Consider the following 25,378-nt stretch of genomic DNA (forward strand, 5'->3'; position numbering starts at 1 on the left):
ATTTATTAGGTGATATTTATAATGTGATCGAATATTTGTCATAAGAATATGATAATCCAAATATTTTTTATTTAATCATAAGAGTCAAATATATTACAGTAAGGAACCAGCATAGGCCACAGTAAAGAGTAAGTTAAGTTTTTTTGGTCAAAACCTTTATTTAAAAACAAAGAGCTGATGCTTTAGGCTGACTGTGTGCTTGCTGCCTCTCTCAGATATCTTTCAATGATGTGATTTATAACAGGGGGCAACTGACCAGGTTTTGTTGCATTAGAAGAAGTCGAAGTTCCAGGGCTGTGCATATTTGTTGAGTTTTCAATGAGCTTCTAATCCTGCTCTGCTACCATGAGCTGGAACTTTAACAACATTCCCCTCCTATTTATGAAATAGTTTTTAAACAAACTTGAAGCTGGGAAGAACAGAGATCTTTTCAAACCCCTTTGTAGATGATGAATTCTCTGGGTCCTTCTTCCTGTCACTCACACCCTAACCCCATCCCTCACTCATGGAGTGTCCCTTGCAATTATTTGCTGAAAGCCTTTTGACTACAAATGCCACTTTCTTCAGACTGCAGTAGAATAACGCGTTTTATACAAATAAACATATTTCAGTTCTACTGATAAATATGAAATGTGCTTTTCTTTAGCAAATAGAAACAAGAATGCCAAGATAAATAAAATTTATCAAGATCCGTGGAACAGGATCCAAAAGTTCACTTAACTTCCATTTCTCTTTTTGGAGAGAATTATAAGCATGTGTAAAATCATGCGGAAACTTGGCTCGCACGTTTGCCTGATTGATATTCAAGAGGGATCCATATGAGATCTTTTCAGTAAATGTAGTATCTTCCTTCCCACCACGGACAGTGTTATGGACGGCGACATCTCTCATCACTCTAGGTCATTGTCTTTTGCCAGGTAAAATCAGTGGGAAGAAGCTGTAAGAGGTCAGACAGATTTTTTTTTGTTTTGGTTTGTGGTTGGGTTTTTTTCCCTCCGTGTTGTGAATGGCTAGAGGATGGAAGTAAAGGATTCTTTTGCTTGGAGGAGGGGAAGTGGAGAAAATAAAATAGGAAAAGGAATACAGGTTAATTATACATTCTGTTAGGTTGGTGCACAAGTAACTGTGGTTTTTGCGGTTTATTTTTAACCTTTTAAACCACAATTACCCTTGCACCAACCTAGTAGAACTGCGTCATTAGGAAACATTAGGGGTTGTCGTTAAGTCTCTTTAGTGAAATCTAGCTTCTCACCTGGATTAGCACCAGCCAAGCCATATTTCTTCTCTTGATCTGAATGTGGCCTTTATATCGTTTTTGTATCATGCATGTCATAAGCATGGATTTGCAGCTGTTTCATAATCACTGTGAAGTTTACTGGCTCCGCTCCACAGCACTGTGTCCAAACTTCAGGAACTCTTCTCAAGGATTGTGAATGTGGGAGGAGGCCACTTGTGGAATGATTTACTTTACCCAGAGCCGAGTGTTTTGCGTGCAGAATGTGAGGCTGCTGTTCAGCTGGTTGTGTTCAAATGTAAGTGACCAGCCAGAGAAACTTTTCTAGGGGCTTGTCATCCAGTCTCCCAACTTACCTTACCCTCTGAGGAACTTTGAATGTTTTAACCAGCCATGGGAAATCACAGTGACGCAATGATTCTTGATTTCTTCCAAGCAATAATCGCCAATGAATTTTTAAGCGATAATTTAATTTGCTGAAAACATAGTGATTCTGAGTCTAGTGATGTAATCTGATTAGTCAGAGCAGTTGTGAAGATCAAATGGTAATAGCTAAATGTTCCCGGCTCTCTCGCTTGGTCCTGGATGGACAGGGATCCTAAGGAGAGAACAGCTCAGATTATGTTCCATTTACATCAGAACTCATTTGACTAAGTTGTTGTCCTCTTCCTAGCTTTATAATGAAGCCAGCTGAAGTTATTTTCAAATGGTAGCTTAGAGGTCTAGCAGTTGCCCTGAACATAGTCCAATACAATAATCAGATGGAAGAACCTCTTTCTATAAGAGCGTATGTGAAGGATTCAAAATAGGAACAATTACAGGCTCTTTTCTCTGTTTATTACATAGAAGGAAGTCTTTTCTTATCTGATACCAGGACACAAAACTAGCATTCCAGGTTAAGAGGTAACCAAGTGAAATCCCATCCTTACTATACTCTTATGTGGTGGGAGATATGTTTCTAAGAGCAGATTGCATAAGGCTTTAAGCATAAAGCGTAAAAAGTGAAACTTGGAATTTTTATACTGAACCTGATAGGGAACAACTGAAGACTTTTGAAGAAGGGAGGAAAGATCAGTTTCATGGTGATATGTCAGAAGCATTGAGAAGTAAAAATCAGTAAGTAGTCTCCATCATATGAGGACACGGAGAGAGGGAAGCCATCTGTAAGAGAGGCAGAGGGCTCTCAACCAGGCATCTAATCTGCTGGCACCTGGTCTTGGACTTCCAGCCTCCAGAGCTGTGGGGAGTCTGTTGTTTGGGTCACCTAGTTTATGATTTTTTTTGTAGACCCTAGTTTATGATTTTTTTTATAGCAACCCAGGCCGACTAAGACAATCTCACAAAGGGCACCTTTACCATTCATGTTTTTGGAAACATTCTGTTCATGACAATATACGTATTCTCTGAGATAATAAAACCTTTCTCTATAACCCTTTTCCTCCTGAATCCTCAGCAGAATCTCCTTTAACATCCATATTTCTCCCAACAGTCTCTTCAGAGCAATCTAGACTTTTACTATCGTGCACATCAAAACTCTTTTAGCTTCTAACCATTACCTAATTCCAAACCAACTTCCACATTTGTAGGTATTTGTTACAACAGCACCCCAATATTTTGATAGTTTCCTAGGGCTGCCATAACAGGATACCATGAACTAGGAGGCTTAAGCAGTGGAAATTTGTTATCTCACAGTACTGGGGAAGGGAGTCTGAAATCAAGGTGTTGGCAGGGTCGGTTCTTCCAAGGGCTATGAGAGAACGATCTATTTCAGGCTTCTCTCCTTGGCTTTTCGATGTGTCTTCCTGTGTCTTTTCACATATCCTTCTCCCTGTGTGCATGTTTGTGTCCAAATTACGCCTTTTTATAAAGACATCAGTCATATTGGATTAGGTGCTAACCCCACTCCAGTATGACCTCATCCAAACTTAACTAATCACATCCACAATGACCCTCTTTCCAAATAAGAGCACATTCTGAGTTAGGACTTCAACATGTGAATTTTGAGGGCACAGGATTTAACCCATAAATCCTTCACCCTGGTGCCAGCCAATTGGGCGAGGGTTGGGCCATTGATCTATAGATTCCTGATTTACAGTTGGTCTTTGACCTCTGACATTGCTTAGACAAGAAAACTCACTTTTGGGTACTTGGCTTGAGAAGTCTAGAGACAATCAAGAAGGTAATATAAGAGCTGAAGCTGAAAGAAACACACATACACTGAGACCCTGAGGTAAATGGGGGACCCTGAGCAGGCCAGTATGTGGGAGCAGTAGCGCTGAGTTTTGAATAAGCTGAGATATGTGGTTAGGGTAAGGAAAAAGGGCAGAGAGAGAGAATGTGTGTGCCTGCAAAAGGAGACTCAGTAAGCCACACTGCGAGTGGTGGTGTTCTGTGAAGGTCGAACACTACAGGAAAATTGAGAGAGCTTTCTGCTGAGGTCCCTGGGGATGGCTCACGTTGTGGTTCCAGGATCCATAATGCTAACTCCTGCTGGGGCCCTCGCTCTCGGAGTCCTGTATGATCTCTGCCTCTGTCCGAACTCCTGCCCGCCTTCCTACACACAGACACCTCAAACAAAAAACCCTACCTGAACCAGTCCAAGTCCAATTCTAAGAGTCCAATGAAACCATCATTTAGTTAAGGCAAAGCACAAAGTTGGTCCTCCACAATGTTCGTTTCCATCCCCCTCCATCAACTGATAACTGGGTCAAGATTCTGGGGCACAAAGATACCAGGCTAATTAAGCAATGGCCCTTCCAAAATTATAGATGCTTAAACCTCTTTCATTCTTAGATGGGTTTTAATGAGTTAAGACAACATTAAAATATAGCTTCTTTTAGTAACAGGTCCTTCAGACTATAACACCTTGGTAGGAGCATTAGGTGCCATCACACTTTAAAAAAAAGAAAGAAAAGAAAGAAAGAAAGAAAAGAAAGAAAGAAAGAAAGATAGATAAATAAATAAATAAAAGTCAGTAAGCAAAGAAACCTCTCAAGAGAATCTCATAAGCTCGTCATGAGGTGGTATGTCTGCAGTAGGGTGTTAGGAGTGGGAGAGGAAAGGGAGGGAGCTATATGTCAGTACTGTGAAATAAACAGGTATGGTAACTAAGTTAGAGAGACCAGAGGGAGAGCAACAGTTCTGAGGATTCAAAACTGAGTGCTGGATGTGGGTCCAGTTCAAGCAGGAGATGTGGAAAGTGAGGTAGCCAGAGGGGAGAAGCTTCCTCATTAAATGTCCCAACCAATGGCGCCAACCTAATTTCTGCTTCTGCCTCTGGTCTGCTTTGATTTAGTAAGAGAGAATGCGGTGATGGCTACAGACACCACATGTTTTTACAAGGTGCTTTAGAAATAATGGAGATTTGATTTTTTGATTGCTTTCATGGCAACTCTCCCTGGAGAAAATCGACTGGGTCAGTAGAAGAGGCCTATTTTCTTCCGATGTTTCTGTCACGACTACATGGGGTCAGGTGTGCTCTCCCACCCCAGCTCCCAGAAATATTTCGCAACTCCTCAGAAAAATCGGTGTCGCACTAAACCCATCACCTGCATCTGGCCCCTCCCGTTCCTGTGCTGTGATGAGTCGGGAACCACTGTGTGGCTTTGCCAGCCCTTAGGATTCCAGAGAGAAAGCGAAGGACAGGTTCCCTCAACTCTCAAATTCCCAAGCCAGCTTGGGGGCGTGGCTGGGGATTGGAGAAAGGGCAGGATCCCTTCTAGGAAACCCTCGCCAACCCAGACCTCAACAGTCTCGAACTAGTCACATAATCTTCTGACTCATAGCGTGAACTTTAGATTCTGAGTCATTCAAGGATCATAAGCTTTTGATACATACTTCAAAGTCAGAATTTTGAAGTGCACAAACTTTTCTTCAGGTTACTCTCCCTGCCATGAACTTAAACGTCTATTCTGAAACTCAATACTTGAGCACTGATTCATTTCTTCTCTTGAATTCCTGCTTCAACAATCCCATGCTGAGGAAATGGAGAGTAAGAAGGTAGAGTAAGGTGTTTGTGACAGAGTGTATTTTCCGAAGGTGGCTACCACACTCGCATCGCACGTGGTTCTCCTACAGTGTGGTATTGACATGCCTCCCATGTAGCACATCAGTGGAGTCAATATCCCTTCCTCTTGCATCTGGGTGGACTTTTGCAGTCGTCTTGACCAGCAAAGTATTACAGAAGTTATGATCTGTGGCTCCAAAGACCGAATTTTAAAACCGCCGTGCCTTTTAGAGATGTTAGTGCTGGGAACCTAGCGGCCATGGTGTGAGGGACACATGCCACCTGGAGAGATCCATGTAGGTGTTCTACCAGAGCCCCAGCTGAGGTCCCAACCAAAAGGCAACATCGACCACCAGTTGTGAGACAGGAAGCTATTAAGATGACTTTAGCAGTCGGCCACATTTTTTTTTTTTTTTTTTTTTTTTTTTTATAATGAGGGTGCCGCTCATAGTGGCTCGTGCAGGAATCAAAGCGGCAACCTTGGTGTCAGCCACATTCTAATTACAACTGCGTAAGAGATCGTAAGTGACAATCACCTAGCTGAGTGCAGTCAGCTTCCAAAATCATGAGAGATAATAAAATGATTGCTGTAGTTTTAGCCCACTGAGTTTTGGGGTGATTCATTATGCAGTGAGTGAGAACCAACGGGGTGTTGCTGTTATCGGTTACTGCCTAACAGACTACCCCAAAACGCATTAACTTAAAAGAACCATTTTGTGGTAGCTCATGGCTTCTTGGACCAGAAATTCAGGCAGGTCTTGGCTAAGCAATTTATCTCTGATCCACAGAGTGGATTACCATCAGCTGTAGTGGCTCGTTCTGCAGGATGCTTCTTCAGTCACATGTTTGGAGCCTTGGAACTCTGTGGCTTCACTTCCTATATCACTCCCTCTCTTCCCCTCCTCCCCATGACCTCATCCTCTGGGGTCTCTGCACATAGCTGGTACTTCTCACAGCTTGTGGTCCCAGCGTAGCTGAACTTCTTAAAAGGCACCTGGCTTGCAAGAGACAGAGGCAAAAGCTGCCAGTCATTGTAAGGTCTAGGCTAGGAAATGGTTGGCATAACTTTTACAAAAATCTATTGTTCAAAGCTGACATAGGTCCTGTCCAGATTCCTGGGGAAGAGAAATAGATCCAGCCTCTGGAAGGGAAGAGTGTCAAAAATTATGGCCCCGGTGGACAAAGTGGGAACCTATCTTTATATCTCAAAATCTTACCTTGTAAATCTTTGTACCCACATTTTGTGGATGAAGAAGCTGAGGGTGGGAGAAGTAACTGGCCAAGGTTATTCAACTTGTAAATACCAGCATCCAGCTTCAAATCCAAGTCTGTATTAATCCAGACCATGCCCTCTTTCTACTCGTACTCTTCTGTGCAAAATATAGTAAATATACAATTTATACTACATTTTCTTTTTTAATTGAGATATAATAGATCTATTAGTTTCGGTATACAATACAATGATTCAATATTTGTATATATTGCAACATGATCACTACAACAAGCTAGTTAATCACAGAGTTACAATTTTTTTCTTGTGATGAGAACTTTCAAGATGTACTCTCTTAGAAATTTTCAAATATACAGTACAGTATTATTAACTATAGGCGTGATGCTGTACATTAACCCCAGGACTTACTTATTTTACAACTGGAAGTTTGTACATTTTGACACCCTTCACCAATTTTTCCCACCCCTGACCCCACAACCTCTGGCAACCACCAGTCTGTTCTCTCTGTCTATGAGTTTGAGATTCTACATATAAGTGAAATCACATGGTATTTGTCTTGCTCAGTCTGACTTATTTCACTTAGCATAATGCCCTCGAGGTCCATCCATGTTGTTGCAAATGGCAAGATTTCCTTCTTTTATGACTGAATAATATTCCATTGTATATATGGACCACTTTGTCTTTATCCATTCATCTGTTGACAGACACTTCGATTGCTTCCATGTCTTTGCTATTGTAAATAATGCTGCAATGAACATAGGGGTGCATTTCTTTTTCATGTTAGTGTTTTTGTTTCCTTCAGATAAATACACAGAAGTGGAATTGCTGGATCATGTGGTAGTTCTATTTTAAATTTTTTAAGGAACCTCCGTACTGTTTTCCATAGTGACTGCAACAACTTACATTCCCACCAATAATGCACAAGGGTTTTCTTTTTTCCACATTCTCACCAACACTTGCTTCTTGTGTTTTTTACAATAGCCATTCTAACAGATGTGAGGTGATATCTCACATCTCATTGTGGTTTTGATTTGCATTTCACTGATGATTAGTTGAGCATCTTTTCATGTACCTGTTGGCTATCTGTGTGTCTTCTTTGAAGAAGTGTCTATTCAGAGCCTCTACCCATTTTTTAAATCAAATTATTGGGGGCTCTTTGCTATTGAGTTGTATGAGTTCTTTATAGTTCGAACACCTTATCAGATAGATGATTTGCAAATATTTTCTCCCATTCAGCATGTTGCCTTTTCATTTTGTTGATGGCTTCCTTTGCTGTGCAGAAGCATTATAGTTTGATGTGGTTCCACTTGCTTATTTGTGCTTCTGCTGCCTTTGCTTTTGGTATCAGATCCAAAAAAAAAAAAAAAAATCATTGCTGAGACTGACGTTAAACAGCTTACCACTTAGGGTTTCTTCTAGGAGTTTTATGGTTTCAAGTCTTACGTTCAAGTCTTCAATCCATTTTGGGTTAATTTCTGTGTATGGTGCAGGGTAGTGGTCCAGTTTCATTCTTTTGCATGTGGCTGTCCAGTTTCCCAACACCATTTATTAAAGAGATTGTTCTTTTCCCATTGTATATTCTTGGCTCCTCTGTCATAAATTAGTTGACCATATATGTGTGGGTTTATTTCTGGGTGCTCTATTTTGTTCCATTGATCTGTGAGTCTGTTTTCTTGCCAAATACCATATTGTTTTGATTACTATAGCTTTATAATATAATTTGAAATCAGCAAGTATGATGCCTCCAGCTTTGTTCTTCTTTCTAAATATTGCTTTGGTTATTTGGGGACTTTTGTGATTCCATATAAACTTTAGGATTATTTATTTTATTTCTGTGAAAAATGCCATTGGAATTTTTATAGGAATTGTATTGCATTTGTAGATTGCTTCAGGTAGCATGGATATTTTAACACTATTCTTGTAATCCATGAGCATGGAATATATTTCCATTTATTTGTGTCTAATTCTTTTTCATTAATGTCTTATAGTTTTCAATGTATGCATCTTTTACTTCCTTGGTTAAACTTATTATACTAGGTATTCTTTTTTATTTAATTTTAATGGGACTGTTTTCTTAGTTTGTTTCTGATAGCTCATTATTAGTGTATAGAAATACAACATATTTTTGCAACTTTACTGAATTTATTAGTTCTAACACTTTTTTGGTGGAGTCTTTAGGGTTTTCTATATACAATATGTCATCTGCAAAAAGTGGTAGTTTTACTTCTTTCTAAACTTGAATGCCTTTATTTCTTTTTCTTGCCTAGCAATTTGTACTATATTTTATTAATTCTAAAGTGCTATCTTTAGTAAGGAAGATACCATCTCCTCCCACCCCAAACACACATACATGTTGCAGTTCTAAGGTTTAAAATCCTAGAGAAATATTCTTAATGGCCTGGCTTGGGTCACAGGCCTAACTCTGAACCAATCCTTAGTGCCAGGAGGATAGAATATTATAATTGGCAAGCTTTACTTGAACCACAGGGTTTAAAGGAATAGTTCCCAGAAGAAGGAGGGGAAGAAAAAAAAAAAAAAATTCACTAGACATGCTCTTTGCACTACATGCCATTCCTTCTCATTCATAATGATCCCATTGCATCCTTGAAGGCTGATAGCATCCTCCCTGAAGAGACTGGAATTGGGGGTTTGGGGGTGGGGATGAAAGGCAGGCTGTGTATGGGGAGTTAAGCCCAAGAATTATCTAGCACTATCAGCTGACTATTAACTCATTGTGGCTCCCTTATATGTTGCTAAGACTAGGATCTCTTTGGATTTCCTAGGGAATCTGATTCCTTCATATAGAAACTAAATGGAAGCTGCTTAAAGGTGACCCTTTATGTTTTCATATGTTATATTCTGTAGTTGGATTCCTCATGTTCGTGAAGATACTTGACATTACAAGCTCTTGAGTAAGCAAAATATAAGCACTAATTAAAACATTTCTAATGGAAACTTAGTCTTATTTCATGATTTCCATTTGTATTCTTTTTTCAAATGAAGTAGGCATCTTTAATTTTCTTTTTTAAAATTTTATTTGGATGAGGTCAGAAATTGGGGAATTTCTCTTCCATTACTCACGCTGCTTCCCAGCTGTTGGCCTTATGTTCCCTTGACACGCTGTTGAGGAGCCATCCATGAGCCATAGCTCTGCCGTCATGCACACCAGGTTTGACAGAGAAGCCCCAAGCTTCAGGAAGACTCTCTCTCCCAAAGTCCCTGGTTGCCATTGGTCATGGCCTGGGTTCTGAGTAGCTCTACACTCTAGAGGCCACTGGTACCTGTTAGAACTATTGTCCTCCTCTGTCACTGGCTTTGTATTTATATTAAGGAGTCTCTTCAATTTGTTTAGCAAAGTCAGAAATAAAGCCCAATGGGTTAGCTGACTTTTGAGAGCCCTAAGGAAATCATCACTTGAAAGTTTCTGAGTCTTCTAGAAGAGTATTTGTTAATGGTACCGGTCTCTTCATTTCCCTGGCCATCCAACTGAGCCCAAGAAGCCTTGTATCCATTTTCAGTTGTCAGACCCGGTCAGTTCAAGATGTGTTTTATTTAAACATGGAAATAAAATAGGGGAAGGAAATAAAGGAATTTCATAAACTTGGCCGTGGACACATTTCAGTGAGAACATTCAAATAGGCATGTTTGTAGCTGGATGGCTGAATTACAACAGTTTTGGCATAGTGAAAATGAAAGCAGATTTTAGCTTTGAAAATAAAGACCAAAAAAATGCCTGTGATCTCTTCTCCCCCCACCCCACAGAAGATATCAAAGAAATAGACTGACAGTTGAGGCTTACTCAGAGAAAGAAAATAGTTAATCACAATAAATAAGGGTAAGAAAATTCTTTTTCTCTATTAATCACATATACTGCTAACCCTAAATCCTGGTATCTCTTCCTCCCTCCCCTTCCCTTTTCCTTAACCGTAATTTACAACCCCTACCCTACTTCTTCTAATCTCTTACTCCCACAAATACAGTCTCCCATCCTGTCCTCATTCTTTTTGCCTCCAGCTTTTTTTCCGGCTTGACCTCCTTGCTCTCTTACACTAAACTGCCTTAGGGGCAACACCAATCTACATTCTCTTGCCTTGATGTCCTTCTGCTGTCTCATCCCTGCTACACTAACCCTAAATTCTGCATTCTTACACCCTGGTGTTATCAGACCCTAGTGGAAGGCAGGCTGTTAGTGAATAAGAATGACGGCTTTGACCCCTGTCAGGTGTGTTAATGCCCCAGCTTTGCCACTTCCTGGCTAGTGATCAGGCGAAGCTGTTTAACTAGTTACTTCCTCTGACAAATGGGATTTGAAAGTGCCCCTTCCTCCTAAGTTTTTGTGTGGATCAAAATACCTATTCAATTAAAGCATAGCAGTCGGTCCATAAAAAGTACTCAATAACTATTAAGTATTGCTTTTGCTATTATTGTTGGCATTGTTATTAATACTAGAATTCCACATCTGTGCCAACAGACACTGCTAAGACTACTACAAATTAACGGTTTCTAACTTTGGTTTTAAGCCAAAGTCTTTGCAATGGCTCTTCACAATGGCCATTCAAAGCCCTGTACATTCTGGTCCCTCTGTAATCTTTCTGACCTCATCTCCTCTGACTCCCCGCCACGTCGCCACAGGCACATTCATACACTCAAGTGTAAGTTGCACTAGGGCAGGGAATCTTTTTTTTTTTTGTAGTATGATGCTATTTATATAAAAATAGTTACATAGAAACTTACGTATAGGAAAAAAGATACAAAGTTAATTCACAAAAGCGTTAACATTGATCATCTGTAGGAGGAGGGATTGATTTTTACTTTTGTGTGCTTTGGTTTTTCTGTTTGCCAACTTCATAAAAATAATCATGGACATAAATTCACAGTCAAATTTGCCTCCAAGGTGCCTCCTATGATTTATCTTCTACCCTTCCCCACCTTTTTTTCTTTTCTACACAAAAGGTGGCATTCGCTGCACACATTTCTACACTGGTTTCTTTTCATCAGGGAATTTTATCTGTTTTGTTAATTTCTATAGTTTTAGTGCCTAGAATTATTCCTAGCACATAGTAGGTACTCAATAAATATTTGTTGAATGAATGATTGAGCCCTAATACAAATAAATATCACTGCCTTGGTGAAGCTTTTCCTATTTCCCTAGACATGGTTCCTTTCTTTCCTGTAGTCCTGTGATATTTAATACATTCTTCAATTATAACATTTATCACATTGTATTTTTATGGAAAACATATTTAAAGCTCTTAAATTTAACCAGATGGTATAGTTCAAAAGCACATTTTAAGTTAATAGACTAAAACCTCACATTGCACAGATTTGATTGAATGATTACAGAACTCATAATGCTCTATGAGTGTTTCGAAATTGCACTCCCATCATGTCCTATGAGTTATTCCAAAATTAAGTCCAAGCTTGAGAAAATGCAAGAAAAAGCAAATTAGAAAATAGATTCCAACACACAGAGGCAGCTCATGCAATGATGTGCTCTGTGTTTTGACATTGTGGAAACCCTATTTTACCAGCAAATAGTGAGGAGGCTGGCAAGATGCTGTCTTGCGAACTTATCAGCCTTGCTACAAATATGGCTAATAAATAATCTGCAGATAGGCAATCTCAAAAGTCAATCCTGGAGGAGCACACCTGTTTAGGTTGGCTTTGAAGAGGGTTTCTTCATCTGGGGGAAAACATTATTCACCAATTTTTCTTAAAGAAAATGCTATTACTAAAAGCCAAGAGCATTACATATCATGCAGTTTTCATCAGATCTAAATTAAGAACTAATAAAATCTCTTATGTCTCAGGGCTAAGGTAGTGAGTAAGGACTACTCTCGAATATCGTATTTTGCTGTGTATACATGCGCACTTTTTTGCCCAGATTTGTAAGGGGGAAAATAAGGATGTGCATAATACACGGGTAGTGCCAATTCTGTATCTATATAAATGTTTTTAATTCTTTTTATTTATGCTTATGAGTTAAAAGTATAACTCTAGAAATCAATAACAATACCATATGCAAAATAATAGCCTGGAATACGATAATCGATTTTGTTGAATTTACGACAAACTTGGAACAATGAAGAGTTCTTGGCCTTCTATGATGCGTAAATATTGTAAATGTTACCTTACATAAAATTTCTTGTACTTATATCTGTTCTTGTGTGTTGTAATTATTTGTTACATAAAATTTCTTGTACTATAATATACTGAAAAATAAATGATAAAATTCCTTTATAATACAAAAAACAAGTCCATACATGTAAAAAAATAAAAATTTGAATTAAAAAATTAAAACAAAAGATTTTTTCCCCTGAAAATTTGGGCCAAAAATGTGGGTGTGCATTAGACACAGCAAAATACGATACATTTCTGTGATTTCAGGGCCAGTTTCTCTGGCTGGCTAATCACATATTGATTCATTACTATCATTTTGTGTGTGAAGCTTATTTTGAGCCATGGACTGATAAGCTGTTCCTGCCATTACCTACTGGAAAATATCTTAGGACATACACATGGGAGAAACTACTTGTCCCAGGACAGTGATGGTGATAGCTAAGTGGAATCTTCTGTCTGCATTCAGAGGTGATAACAATCTAAGGAAACCCTCATGTAAGGTGGTGTGGCAGCAGTGAATGCCTTTGAAAGACTGCAGCATTAATCAGCTCCAGTCAAAACATTTTAACCTGGAAAAAGCATCCGTGATGAGTAGATGCTTCTGGGATGGAATCAGGATTAACATCCATCCTGGCTAATGATTTCATATCATCTCTGCTATTGTATTTTGGATTTTTCAAATCCAAGGCAATGTTAAATCCCTGTTCTAGATTAACCTCACATGCTGGAGATGTAGAGAGACAATGATTTCTGCCAATATGCAATTATCGGTGCTTGCTAGCCAGAGTCTCAAGAGAAATGGGACTGTGCTATAACCTAGGAACTTGGACAATTAAAATCTGGGTTGGTGCCCAGTTCCATCTTCCTTGATTGGATCTGTGTGCTGGGACTGCTGCTGGCTTACTTTTACGCCTGTTGTGCTCGTGGCTCTGGCTCTGTGTCCTCCGGGTCCACCTTGGTAATAAAAAAAAAAAAGCGTTTTAAATTTTTGTTTACCTTTTTTTGGCGGGTGGGGTTCTTGACCATACTAGAATGGGGGCTCAGGTAGGATCAATTCATCTGGTGCCTAACAGGTTCTTGTTAATTTACATATCGGTCCCCTCTATTACTGGGAGTTTTTTACTGCAAATGCTTGTTGATTCTAGTTAGTTGCTGATACTATATATATATATATATATATATATATATGACCTTTGATTTAATATTTCCTCCTTCCGTCAAATCTTTGCTAAGTCAGAATATTAGTAATTTTGCAAAGAATTGCAGCTTTCCCTACTTGCTGAAGATTCATTTTCTTCAGTAATCATTGATGGGTCTGATCTTAAATCCAACCTTTTAAAAACATCTTTGAGAACACCTTGTCAAATGTACTGAACACTTTTCTGCCTTATCTGATCCAAACTTTCTGTGACATTTGGCTCTAGAGACTTCTCCCTCCTTTCAGCTTCTCCCCTGGGCCCAGTGAAGCCACTCCCTTGTCATTTGCCCCACCATGCAAAAATCCTTGGCAGTCTCTTTTTGCAGGCTTCTCTTTTATCACTCAGCTTCTGAAGAGTTCCATCCCAGGCTGTCTCTTCCTCCCTGAGTGAGGGTGTCAACACACACAGCTTCAATTAACATCTATGAGATAATTTCCTCCAAATCTCAAAGTCAAATATATCTCGTAAGTTCAAAGACATGCATATACCCTTATTTAACAAATACTTAAGAACACCCACTATGTGTGAAGCTGGGTGACCACTCATTGTCACCACTAGGAAGTTTATAGGTACTTCTCTATGTCGAAAACATATTACGAGAACCTTTCTTCCAGAAGGGCAATTCAACCTGTATTTTCTAGCTTGATAAGTGATACTATTATCCCCTTGGTCATCCAAGCCATAAACTTGGGATTCATTTGAAATATCTCTTTCTGCTTCACAACACACTTTTAACCCCCACTCAACATCCTTGCCCACCTCTGGTTAGACAGCAAATCTTACAGTTATAGCCCTCTGAAAATCTCAAATCTGTGCTTTCTTCTTCAACTCCTTAGCCTCTGAGTTTAGGCCATCATGACTGTTTGACTCATTTTAATCTTCTCTAATATATCCTCCATACTACTGCCAGCATCAGACCTTCTTGATGTGAATTTCATCATTAATTTGCTTCCCTAAAGCACTTCTTGGTTCCAAAGTACCTTCAGAATGAAAGTCAGCTCCTTAGCTTGGCAGCTCCTGGCCTTGGCATCTTTCTGCACCTGGTCCTTGCCCTGTATCCTGCCATTGTATATTCCATTCTGGGCCCATACTAAACCTCTTGCTGTCTCCCAGAGACATCACACACTTACTTTCCTGCCTCTGTACCTAAGTATATCTGCTTGAGAAGCCCTTTATCTTCCCTTTACTCTACCATTCCTTTTAAATGACAGTGCAGCCCAGTGGATAAGCATATGGATTTTGGGGCTCAGAAAGCCTGATGTCCAATCCTGGACAAGTTGCTTTTTCTCTTGGAACCTCAATTTTGTCATTAGGGTTGTTTTGAGAATCAAATCTGGCATTTGATGAATAAATGAATGAATGACATATTCATTTAGTGCCTACCGTGTGTCCCCCAAAATAAGACCTAGCCAGACCATCAGCTCTAATGTGTCTTTTGGAGCAAAAATTAATATAAGACCTGGTCTTATTTTAATATAATATAAGACCAGGTATAATATCATATAATATAATAATATAATATAATATAATATAATACAATATAATATAATATAAAATACTGGGTCTTATATAAGAGCGGGTTTAATATAATATAATGTAACGTAATATAATATAATACCGGGTCTTATATTAATTTTTGCTCCAAAAGATGCATTAGAGCTGATGGTCTGGCTAGGTCTTATTTTTGAGGAAACACGGTACTACCTGCCAGGCCCTGTTCTAGGAACTGTAGATATAGCAATGGACAAAAGAGTTGAAGCCCCTGCCTTAGGGATCTTACAGTCTGGCTAGCACATACGAAGTGAACAAAAAATGTATAATTATTATTCATCCAAGGCTTTGGTAATAACAGCTCGGGGAAACTTTTCAGACCTACCTACTTACCAATTTTCATTCTGAATTAGGTGCTCATCTTCTATGAGCCCTAGGTGATACAATTACAGCATTATGTTGTATCACAATTGCCAATATTTTTATCTTAACCTACAACAACAACGAGTCCCTCAAGGGCCAATCCTGGGACTTTCCTTCTTCTTTTGCCAGCTTCCAGTATACAAGACTTCCAGTTATAAGTGTCAAGTGAATGAATGAACAGTTTAGGGGATGCTTAACATTCTTCAAAAATAACAACACATACCACCAAAGAGCATTTGCTATCTGCCAGACACTGTGTTAACTGTTTAAATATATTATATAATTTAATCTTCACAGCAACACTGTGAAAGCAGTATTATTAAATCCGCTTCACAAATGAAGAAACTAAATCTTAGAGATGCAAAGGAACTTGCTAGAGTCACCCAGCCTGCAGGTGGTAAAAACAAGTCGGGGACCCATATCAGCCTGACTCCAGAGCCCCAACTTTAGCCATGATACTCGATGAGAGGAGCCATTTCTCCATATAGCAGTCTGAGATGTAGGACAGTTTTCTGCATATACTTTAAGTATACCTGTGTACAAAAGAAAACTTTAATCCATAGTCAATGTACACAGACATTTTAGCTTAGTTATGTTTTTCTATAATCTGTGTGACTCTGCTCACCCTGCTGAGGGGTGGGGAAACAGAACTGGTTTTAAACCTACCAATTGACGGTATTACAGCCTCTTCCAGTTTACACTGTCTTTGAATAGCTCCATCTCCTGGGGGAATATTTAGTCTTTTAGATGTCCTTCCCTCGCTCCCTGGCCCCTCTGCCTAACTATAGCAAGCCACTGATGTCAATCTTTATTTACAGTGATGGAATCTTTACCTATTTCAGGAAGGAGGTGTCAGGGTGATGTTCTTTAAGGCGCTCTTTCCCCAGAGTCTCAAATGGGAAGTGAGACAAAAGAGTCCCTTAGGCTGAGAACAAAGCCAGTCCCTCTCTAAAGTCTGTCTTCCTTCAGGGACCTGGAGATGGAAGCCTGCTTTTTCCTACTTCTATCCCCTTCTTCCTACACTTAGTTGGGCTTGGGAAGGTAGACTCTTCCCACCCTCTTCCTGCCTTTTCTGTACTTTCCCTATATCCTAGCATCCTCCTTCCAAAGTGGAATTTGCCCTCCCCTTCTCTCTAGGGCTAAACTGGAGAATGGCTGCCAGGTCACCTGATTTATGGGAAGAGGAATGAAAACACATCTGTTTAGTATTTTCAAATGATTACCCCTGTTACCCCTGCATCTCGGATGGTAATCACAGGTCTCTGGAGCTCTCTGGGTCCCTTTATAGTCATATGGCTCAGAGCAGTTCTAGAGGAAGATTTACAAGGGCTCTTAGATACCTCCTTCACCTGAGTTACTACCCTTCACCTTTAAGCCCATTAACCCAAATTCTTGACCAATAATCCTGTTGTTCACGAGCAGCCTAGAAACGGTGGTAGTATTCGCTCCACAAAATTAGTTGGTATAATCAATGAGTTATACATTCAAATTCTGACAAATTTTGTCCCCATGATAAAATCATTGTCTAACCTATTACTTAAATATGGGATCATGGAAAAGTAAGCTATACTAAAGAACCCAAAATGAGAGGGCATACTCTGAAAATATCAAATATTTGATTTGTAGACTGTGCCTTTCATCTTCAGACTGTCCCCAAAGCAAGGGGAAGCTTTTGTGAAAGAGAACAAATTAGTAAGGAAATTGACTATGGATCCAGCACCAGAAATAGTAAGAGGAAGTGGTTCCTTTTAGCAACGGCTACACTCTCAAGACCCTGCAGCTCATTGTGCAATGTGAGGCATGGTGTGAATCTCTTAGATAGAGCTGTGTACTTTGTAAGTCTTAGGTCAGAATTGGACCCTGATTGTATGAGAAAAAATTCTCACGTGAACTCAGATATGGATGAAGAAATCAGCTTGTATAATGTGAATTCACTACAGAAGCAGAAAATAAAATTATTAAAATATAGCCCCTAATAAGAAAAAATGCCCCCTTGTATAAGAAAAAAATGCCCCCTTGTTTGAGAATATCATTACCATCTGGGTTGTAAACCATTTGATTCTAATTCTAGTAGCTTGATGCCAGAAATAACTTATTACCAGGGAGAAATGCTGGAGAATTGTCAGGAATGACAGAATTTTTACTTCTTTTTAATATCTGTATCATAAAATGATAAAGCTGATGAACCACACAATGATGTGAAGGGGTGAGCCAGATAGCCTAGTACTTTCTGCTACATATATTTATGCTATCTTTTACACCCCAATTTCTCTTCCCTTCCCACCCCACAAAAGGTCAGAGACCATTTTTGATAAGCAAAGAATCCTTCAAATTCTCTTATTCTCTCTGGAGGAAAGCACTGGACACATCTGGGGTCTGTTTATACTTTACAATCTAATCCATAGACTTTGCACAGTAATGGCAATTCTATTTACAGCTGTCTTTTCACAGTGGTCATGTTGAGAGTGTACATAAAGTACTTGATTCTTTGAAATACAATATTTATGAGCTCACATTAAATATAGATCACCGCGGTCCAATCACATTGATAAAGCATGTCATTTTGAAGTTCCAGTTTACACTTTCTAGCTGTGTGACCTTGAGCAAGTTAATCTCACTAGTTTCCTCATCTTTAAAATAGGGATAATAATAGTACCTGTCTCATAGCCAGTGTATTTGAAAACTGCATTGCAATGATAGACTAGGACATCTTGAATATTGAGAGCTTCCAAATACTAAATTGGGTGTTCACTTGTTTAATTCAAATGAAAATGAAATAAATGACAAAGAGTTAATTATTTATATCAGGAGGCAATATAAGAATTTGAATTAGAGAGTCTTGGCTAACCCTGATGTTCTAAGATGGTAATTATCTATTTTACAAACCCTCTTTGGGGATTCTTTTGTACAGCAAATCTCTTGATTTGCAATCTGTAATCTTTACATTATTAAAGTCAAGTCTACATTGATTAGAAGGATATACAGCTTCCTTTCAGGTTTTCAGGTTTGGGGCATCCTTTGGGGAGAACGTTGCTACTGTTTGGAGAATGAGGGAGGAAACTGGAAATTCTAAACCCTTAGTCTGATACGTTTTCTAGAAGCAGGCCACCAGGTCTTAACTATATTTTTCTGAAACCTGACTGAATTTAATTTTAATGGCATAAGGACTTGGTATTGAAAGAGTTAAAGGGTCTCCCACACCCCTCTGCCTGAATCGTTCTTTTGTGTACACAGCTGCAGTTGGAGCATGGGTCAGAAAGGAAATGGTTAGAGGAAGAGCTGGTTTTCAGACCAGGCGAGCCTGCGAGGGGGACTGGGGGTGGCCTGGGGTTTTACATACCAGATGTAGGCCTGCCCCGGTGCCTGCCTGGAGCTGCTGGCGTGGTCACGCCGCGGCCCTGTGCGAACTGAGCCGAGATGATGAGTTAGCGAGTTGCTATGGTGACAGGCCTGGACACGTGACCAGGGTGCTGCTGCCTGCGCTTTGACGTCAGCAGCCAGGAGGGCGGGACGCAGGAGGGCGGGGTGGGAGCAGGAGCAGAGAGGCGAGGGAGCTTACAGGCGGCAGGCACGGTCTGCGTGAGGAGCAGGCGAGCGGGAAGGCAAGACACAGCCACCTTCCTCACCAGCCGGCCCACAGCTGTTTGTTCCGTTCTTCGGGAGTGCGCCAATGCCTGGTCCGACCCAAACCCTGTCCCCAAATGGCGAGAACAACAACGACATCATCCAGGATAACGGGACCATCATTCCTTTCCGGAAGCACACCGTGCGCGGGGAGCGTTCCTACAGGTAATGAGACTGGCACTGGGAGCGGCGCTGGGCGGGGGACCTCGGCGGGGGCGCGCGGAAATCCAGCCCGTTATATAATGGAGCAGACACTGCCTCCGGACCAGGCTGCAGACGTGCGTTTGTAAAGGCGGTTGTGATTCTTTGCTATCCGTTTCCATGTGTCATGTTGGGTGTGCATTGAGGCTCCACGATTGCAGATGGAAAGCATTTTGTGAATAGGTTTGCTGCCTGCAAGGGATCTCCCTCCATCTCTTTCCTTCCACATTGATAAAAATGCAAGCAATTTTTCCCCCTCTCCAAAGGGACACAGGCTGTAGCACTTCCTTTGCTCCTTCCCTTTTAGATTTTTAAAGGAACCATTAGGTAGTCTGTGCCTAAAGGCAGAGAACAGGAGGATGGCGAGGAAAATGTTTCTGCCTGCCCTGGTGTGTGTGTGTGCAGGAAAGATGGAATCCTCTAGATTAAGCTGCAGTCTGTGATGTTAAACCACCAGATTGATGGAGCTTTGTAAGAATTCTGCTCGCTGATTGGTGCAAGGATTGACAGCAGAGGTCATGGTGTCAGGCGTTCACCAAAATTTTCTCCATAGAACCCAAGGTTTATTAGAAAGAGACTGGACTGCCACGGACCTGAAAAGAACTGGGTGCTGTTATGCATTTTCTTAGGAGTTTATGGCCTCTGCATGGATAGGGGAGCCCGCCCTTCTTATTTACACTAGGAAGGTAATTCCTGGTATTTTGCTGAGGTCTGATTTGAGGATGGGGCTGATCTTGGTCATTATTTTGTGAGACTTTTGATTAATGAGTCAGCCTGTATGGTTGGCATCAGTTTTACATTAGCATATCTGGCAATATGTTCTAGTAGATAAGCTCATTAAAATTGTTTGCATTGTTTGATAAGGATAACAATGTAATTGAGAATGCCGCTAGAGTCTAATGCAGCTCAAGGCCAGACTTGAAGGGAGACTGATAGCTTCACTCATATTTCCTCTGAAGTTCTTTTGTACTGGGGTAGTTATTTTTAAATGTTACCTTGATAACCACTAACAATGCTTTTGCTTTGAGGCAGAGCACACATACCTCTAAAGCGCATCCTCTCAGCCAGTGAGCAACAGGAAATAACTTTTTTTTTAAATGCCTTCATCTAAACATTCAGATGGTGTTATGGGTAGAATATTCTGTGAGTATAAATGTTGTATGTTTATAAAATAGGACTAAAAGTACTCTGCTTCCACTTCCTCTCTCTTTGACCAAAGAACCACTATTTGTTGAATAATAATAAAAAAAAATGGTAAGCAACCTTTACCCTGTCATCTCTGGCAGTTACATAAATACTTGGAGTTAATTTTGGCTGTACCCATGAGGTCACCAAAATCTCATGCCTTGTGGTTGCAACTAATATGTTGGCATGGCCTCCTTACAGAGTCCAAAAACCTTGTTATTCACTTAACATACACCAAAATTGGTCCACAGTTTTGGGACTCTCATTTTGGAGACTCTTGTGATTGGGAAAGTTCGGTCCCATCTCTCCCTGACTTCTCCACCTATCTCTGTGAACATTCTGAGGCCTATAATAGAATTAAAAACAACAACCCTGAGTTGCCTTTAAACCTCACTTATTTAAACTATTCTTAAAGGTAATACATTTGAAGCCCTCATTTCTTAAATAATTCAATCTCTGCCATGTAGGTAGCAGTTGCTTTTAAGATGGAGTTCGAATTTTACCATGTGAGCTAAAGGATGTGGCCCACTTGGGTTTTATTAGTCATATGAACTAACTGAAATGGCAGTGGAAAATCACTTGTGGAAAGGTTAAATGTTACCTTTTGATGATAAATTACTGCTTTAAAATGAAATTTTATTTACCTTTTTAATTCAGTCCAAGTTATTTCCATTTCCTGAATTATTTCCAATTTGCTCTCTTAGTCCCTATGATGGTACCTGAAATTATGTGAAAAACAACTGAATTTGAATAAAGAACTGACTGGACAAATTCTTAAGTCACTATGAGCATCATTGTATTCATACTTTATCTAATAGGATTACTGGACACCATAGTGAGACATGTCATCGGTTAAATGAAGAGGGAAGCCTCCAAAATTGCGTTTGTATTATATTATACAAAGGGTGCACATGGAAACAGACACAGTTGATCTTTTCCTCCGTCTGCCCTTCTTCCAAAGTGGATGACCCGTGTCTCATAACTACCACTTATTTTTTGGTAGGGTATAGGGAAGGGAAAATGTAACACATTTTTCTATCCAGGAATTGTTCTGTAATTATTTTGGCATCCTGAGGCTGGAACAATATTGCCATTTAATTGCTGAGAAAACTTGGAAGGCAATTTGAAAGCCAGAGTAGAGGTATAACCAAGTAAGTTTTACTTCAGCGGTAGGTTCAGTATATTCCCCACCAATGAGATGTGTCTGCGAGTTCTGTTTGAGGACCATGGAGAGCCTGGGTAAGCCCGGAGCCCTGGGATGATCAGAGTGAATTCTCTTTCTGGTTCCTTTACTGACTTCTAGGTAGGCCCTCCAGCAGGCCCTTTATCTTTTTAGAGAAATCTACATTTGCTCATTACACGTAAGATACCTCATTTCATTCTCACAAAGTTTTTGTGACGTTAACTTCAAACATTTAAAACAAAGACTTTCTTAAAAGAAAAACTAAATATAAGAAGACTGCTGTAATTATTGAAAGGGGTACTCTTTTAGGAACTCCAGAACAAGAACACCCCTCACCTGGCTGGTAGTACAGCTGAGAGGAGGGGAGGGCACAGCTGGAGAACAAGACATTGCTTCCGAGCACTGTCACTGAGCAATCAGTCACTCTTCGCAGCAGGAGACATTATTGCTATAACGTTTGCACCAGATTGTTTATAAATAAGGGTCAAATATGGTTCATGACCCAGATATCTTAACCCAGGTATCTCTGAGTGTAAACAGAGCCCGTTTTTCCAGCCTGGAGTAGAGTGGATAGTAAATCATTATTGAAACCAGTGTGCACTTTGGTTAGAAGAGCAAGTTTCCCTTAGAAAATTACCCTTCCATTAGTCATTAATTCAGTTGAAAGGAGCAAGTGTAAAAATGGCTCAGCAGAGCCATGCGGATGTCTCCATGGCTCATGTCCACTACTGTGTGATGGCCTGCCTCCTCAGCCCCAGCTTCCTCGTTGCATTTATGAGCCCTGGAAATCCATACATGTTAAGAGCCGCTTAAAATAATATAAATGTAGTGTGGGCCATTTGAGGTGACACTGTTTAATTCACAGAGTGAGTGAGTCCTGCTCTGGCTCTCCCTTGAGAGGTTACTCCCTATGGCTGTTTCATGCAGATGCTAGTAGGAAATGAGATTTATTAACTGGCCCTCTGCCCACCGCATCTTTGTTTGCATACTCTAGGCTTTTAAGAATGAATGTATAAGTCCAGAGGACTGTTTCCACGTGGGTGTTTGAACATGCAACTACAGTAGCGTATGTTTCTGAATATTTAAAAAAAAAAAAAACAAAAAAAAAACCTTACTTGGCCCCAGGAAATGGACTGTAAAGAAAAGCAAAACGAGAACTTAAGCCTACAATGTTGGCTCTGACATCCAACTTTGAAAAATGAGCTTCTGTCAAGAAAAACAAAAAGAAAAATTGTGCATGTGTGTATGTGTGTGAGTAAGAGAGTCGTGAAATTGTGTTCCATTTAATAGAAGCTATTGTAACATGGCTCACTTTAACCAGAATGTTGATTTCAGATCATACTCCCCAAAACAGTAGCTGTGGACAGCAAAAGTCTAGCTTCATATGCCTCCATTATGTATGTATTAGTATCATCTGGGTTTACTACTGTCATAGGAGGTTTTTGAAAATAGTGACTTTTGTCCTTAATTTTTGTTAGTATTAAAAAAAAAAAAAAACAAAGGGTTACTTGAACCTTTGATTATTAGGTACCCAATATTTTTAATGTCTTTTCAGGGTCCTTTGTCACAGTTTCTGTTAAGGGGATGATGGTCTTCTTGGTGCCCCGGGTGAGCTCACCCCTGCTCCGCAGTGGCTGTCACTGGTTGTATCTGTTTACAGGGTATTATCTTAGCACAAAACTGGTTTGAGATGGTCCTGTGAATGTAGGAGATTGATTTCCATAGGTGGTATCTTTTCTATATTTACGGGGACCTCTTGAAGCTGCAGTGAATAATCCCTTAGATGAATGGAGTGGGAAATACTGGTACTAATCTAAATACTCCATTTGGTTTGGAGAATTGATTCAACAAATACTTAAGACTCTGCTCTGGACAAGCTTTCTCTCTGCTAGATGCTGCTCCAGGTCCTTGAGTTCTAGCAAAGTCAAATGTGTGAGCTGCTCATTTTGTAAGAAATTTACCTCCTGACTATTTGGCTTGGTCTGATAACAAAAGTGATTTGGATTTCCTGAGCTCACAGTGACTCAAAGTAGAAAAAGATACCTTCAAGGCCAGTATATTGTAGGAAGCTAAAGGACACAGTGGGAGACCAAACATTTTGGTGAAAAGAGTGTAGTCTTTAAAATCAGAAATTATCTCTCATTGGCCTGGCAACGTGCACCTTGGGCAGTAGTGGAAAATAAGGCAGGAGCATTGAAAGGCAGGCAGGGTGGTCAGAATTTGAAAATAGAAAGCCATTGAAAGCTCATTAATTGAAAACTAGCGTAATATAAACAGAAGTGTGCATGCTGGAATTGATCTCCTGTTCTGAAATGAGAATGAAAAGGAAAATGGAGTTCCAACAGTGCCCTACCCTGCAGAGTCCAGAAGTACTAGAGAAGTCTTAATTCACCATGAGAGAACTCTTGCAAGCCCCAGTGGAAGGATCAAGGCAAGATAGATAGATTTTCCCTGGCTCAAGGCATCTTTCACCAAGCAGAAGCAATCAGTGCTTCTTCACCCCGTACCAGGCCTGGTCCTTGGCTCAGACACTGGCTTCTATACTTGCAGAAGCCCACTTCCTAGTTAGCAGCGTAACTTCGAGGGGTGGCTCGTCGGTACCCTAGTCTAATCCTTCCAAACTCAAAAGCAGGGTGTCTGGTACTTCATTGTGAAGGATTCTCCTGAGTCACTTAATGCCATAAAACATGCAGACATGGCTGATGAAACCGCTCAGGGTGCTCTTTGTGGCTCCAGTGCCAGTTCCTGTGACAGCTGGAAGGTGATCACCTTGATGGCAGGCTCTGGAGTGGACTGAGAGTTTAACTTGGATTGTGTGGGTTTGTTTACTTTTGAGTTTTGTCAGTTTCACTTTAAAGGAAAAATCGATTTGTTCCTTTCCTGTTGAAAGGAACTTTTTCCACAATGAAATATGTTAGAATATACATCTATGTTAGAATGGTTTCATGTTCCTGACTTCAGGCTAACTTTCAGCAGTCAGCCTCTGTAATACCAAATTGGATATGTCATACTCATCTCACATCTCAAGCACTATTCCAGCAGCCCTTTTTGCACGCACAACCCATTGGTATCGTCTGAACTTTGTTTCTTAGTTCATTTTAAAACACTGGTTGTTTATCTTGGTCTTTTGGGCCCTTGGGATTTATATCATGTGGAGAGAATTTTTTCAAAGTGGAAACTTACAATTCATATAATAGGCCAAAATCGAAATTATACAACTTTCTCCTTATAGCATGACAAAGAAATTTCTCCTAAATGTTTTTGTTAAATGCATTCTCAAAATGCTCATTGATTTTAATGAAAATAAATCATTAGTAAGATAAAGATTAAACAGTTTTATAGGCCACCAAGAAATAACTTCTTAGTATCTTAGTAGGTTACAAAAAAAAATAAAAAATCTTGTGCATTTTCAGTGTCAATTCTCCCAGGCTAATTAGGATTTTACTCACTTGAATCAGGGCAAACTTTCTTACTGAAAGCA

At 40.0% G+C, this 25,378-nt stretch overlaps 1 protein-coding gene and 1 long non-coding RNA gene across 4 annotated transcripts in view; one reads left to right on the forward strand and one right to left on the reverse strand.

Annotated features, from left to right (window-relative positions):
* MAPRE2 (microtubule associated protein RP/EB family member 2) overlaps positions 1-25,378 on the forward strand; it is a 141,322-nt gene that overhangs the window by 33,200 nt on the left and 82,744 nt on the right. The window contains exon 1 of one of the 3 annotated variants that reach the window (XM_019740826.3): positions 19,232-19,493. The exons of the other annotated variants lie outside the window; for them this stretch is intronic. Coding sequence (XP_019596385.1) covers positions 19,375-19,493 — 119 coding nt within the window. The 5' untranslated portion in view covers positions 19,232-19,374. Of the gene's footprint in view, positions 1-19,231; positions 19,494-25,378 lie in introns of those variants that run through there. 3 annotated transcript variants of the gene reach the window in all.
* Positions 5,731-19,162, reverse strand: LOC109452111 (uncharacterized). Its single transcript, XR_002138093.3, has 3 exons — positions 19,045-19,162; positions 13,496-13,545; positions 5,731-6,610 (listed from the first exon to the last, which is right to left on the reverse strand). It is a non-coding gene; the product is annotated as an uncharacterized LOC109452111 (long non-coding RNA).

This window comes from Rhinolophus sinicus, chromosome 4, assembly GCF_057876585.1.
Source record: "Rhinolophus sinicus isolate RSI-liver-muscle chromosome 4, RSI-T2T, whole genome shotgun sequence".
NCBI classification, from domain to species: Eukaryota; Metazoa; Chordata; class Mammalia; order Chiroptera; family Rhinolophidae; genus Rhinolophus; species Rhinolophus sinicus.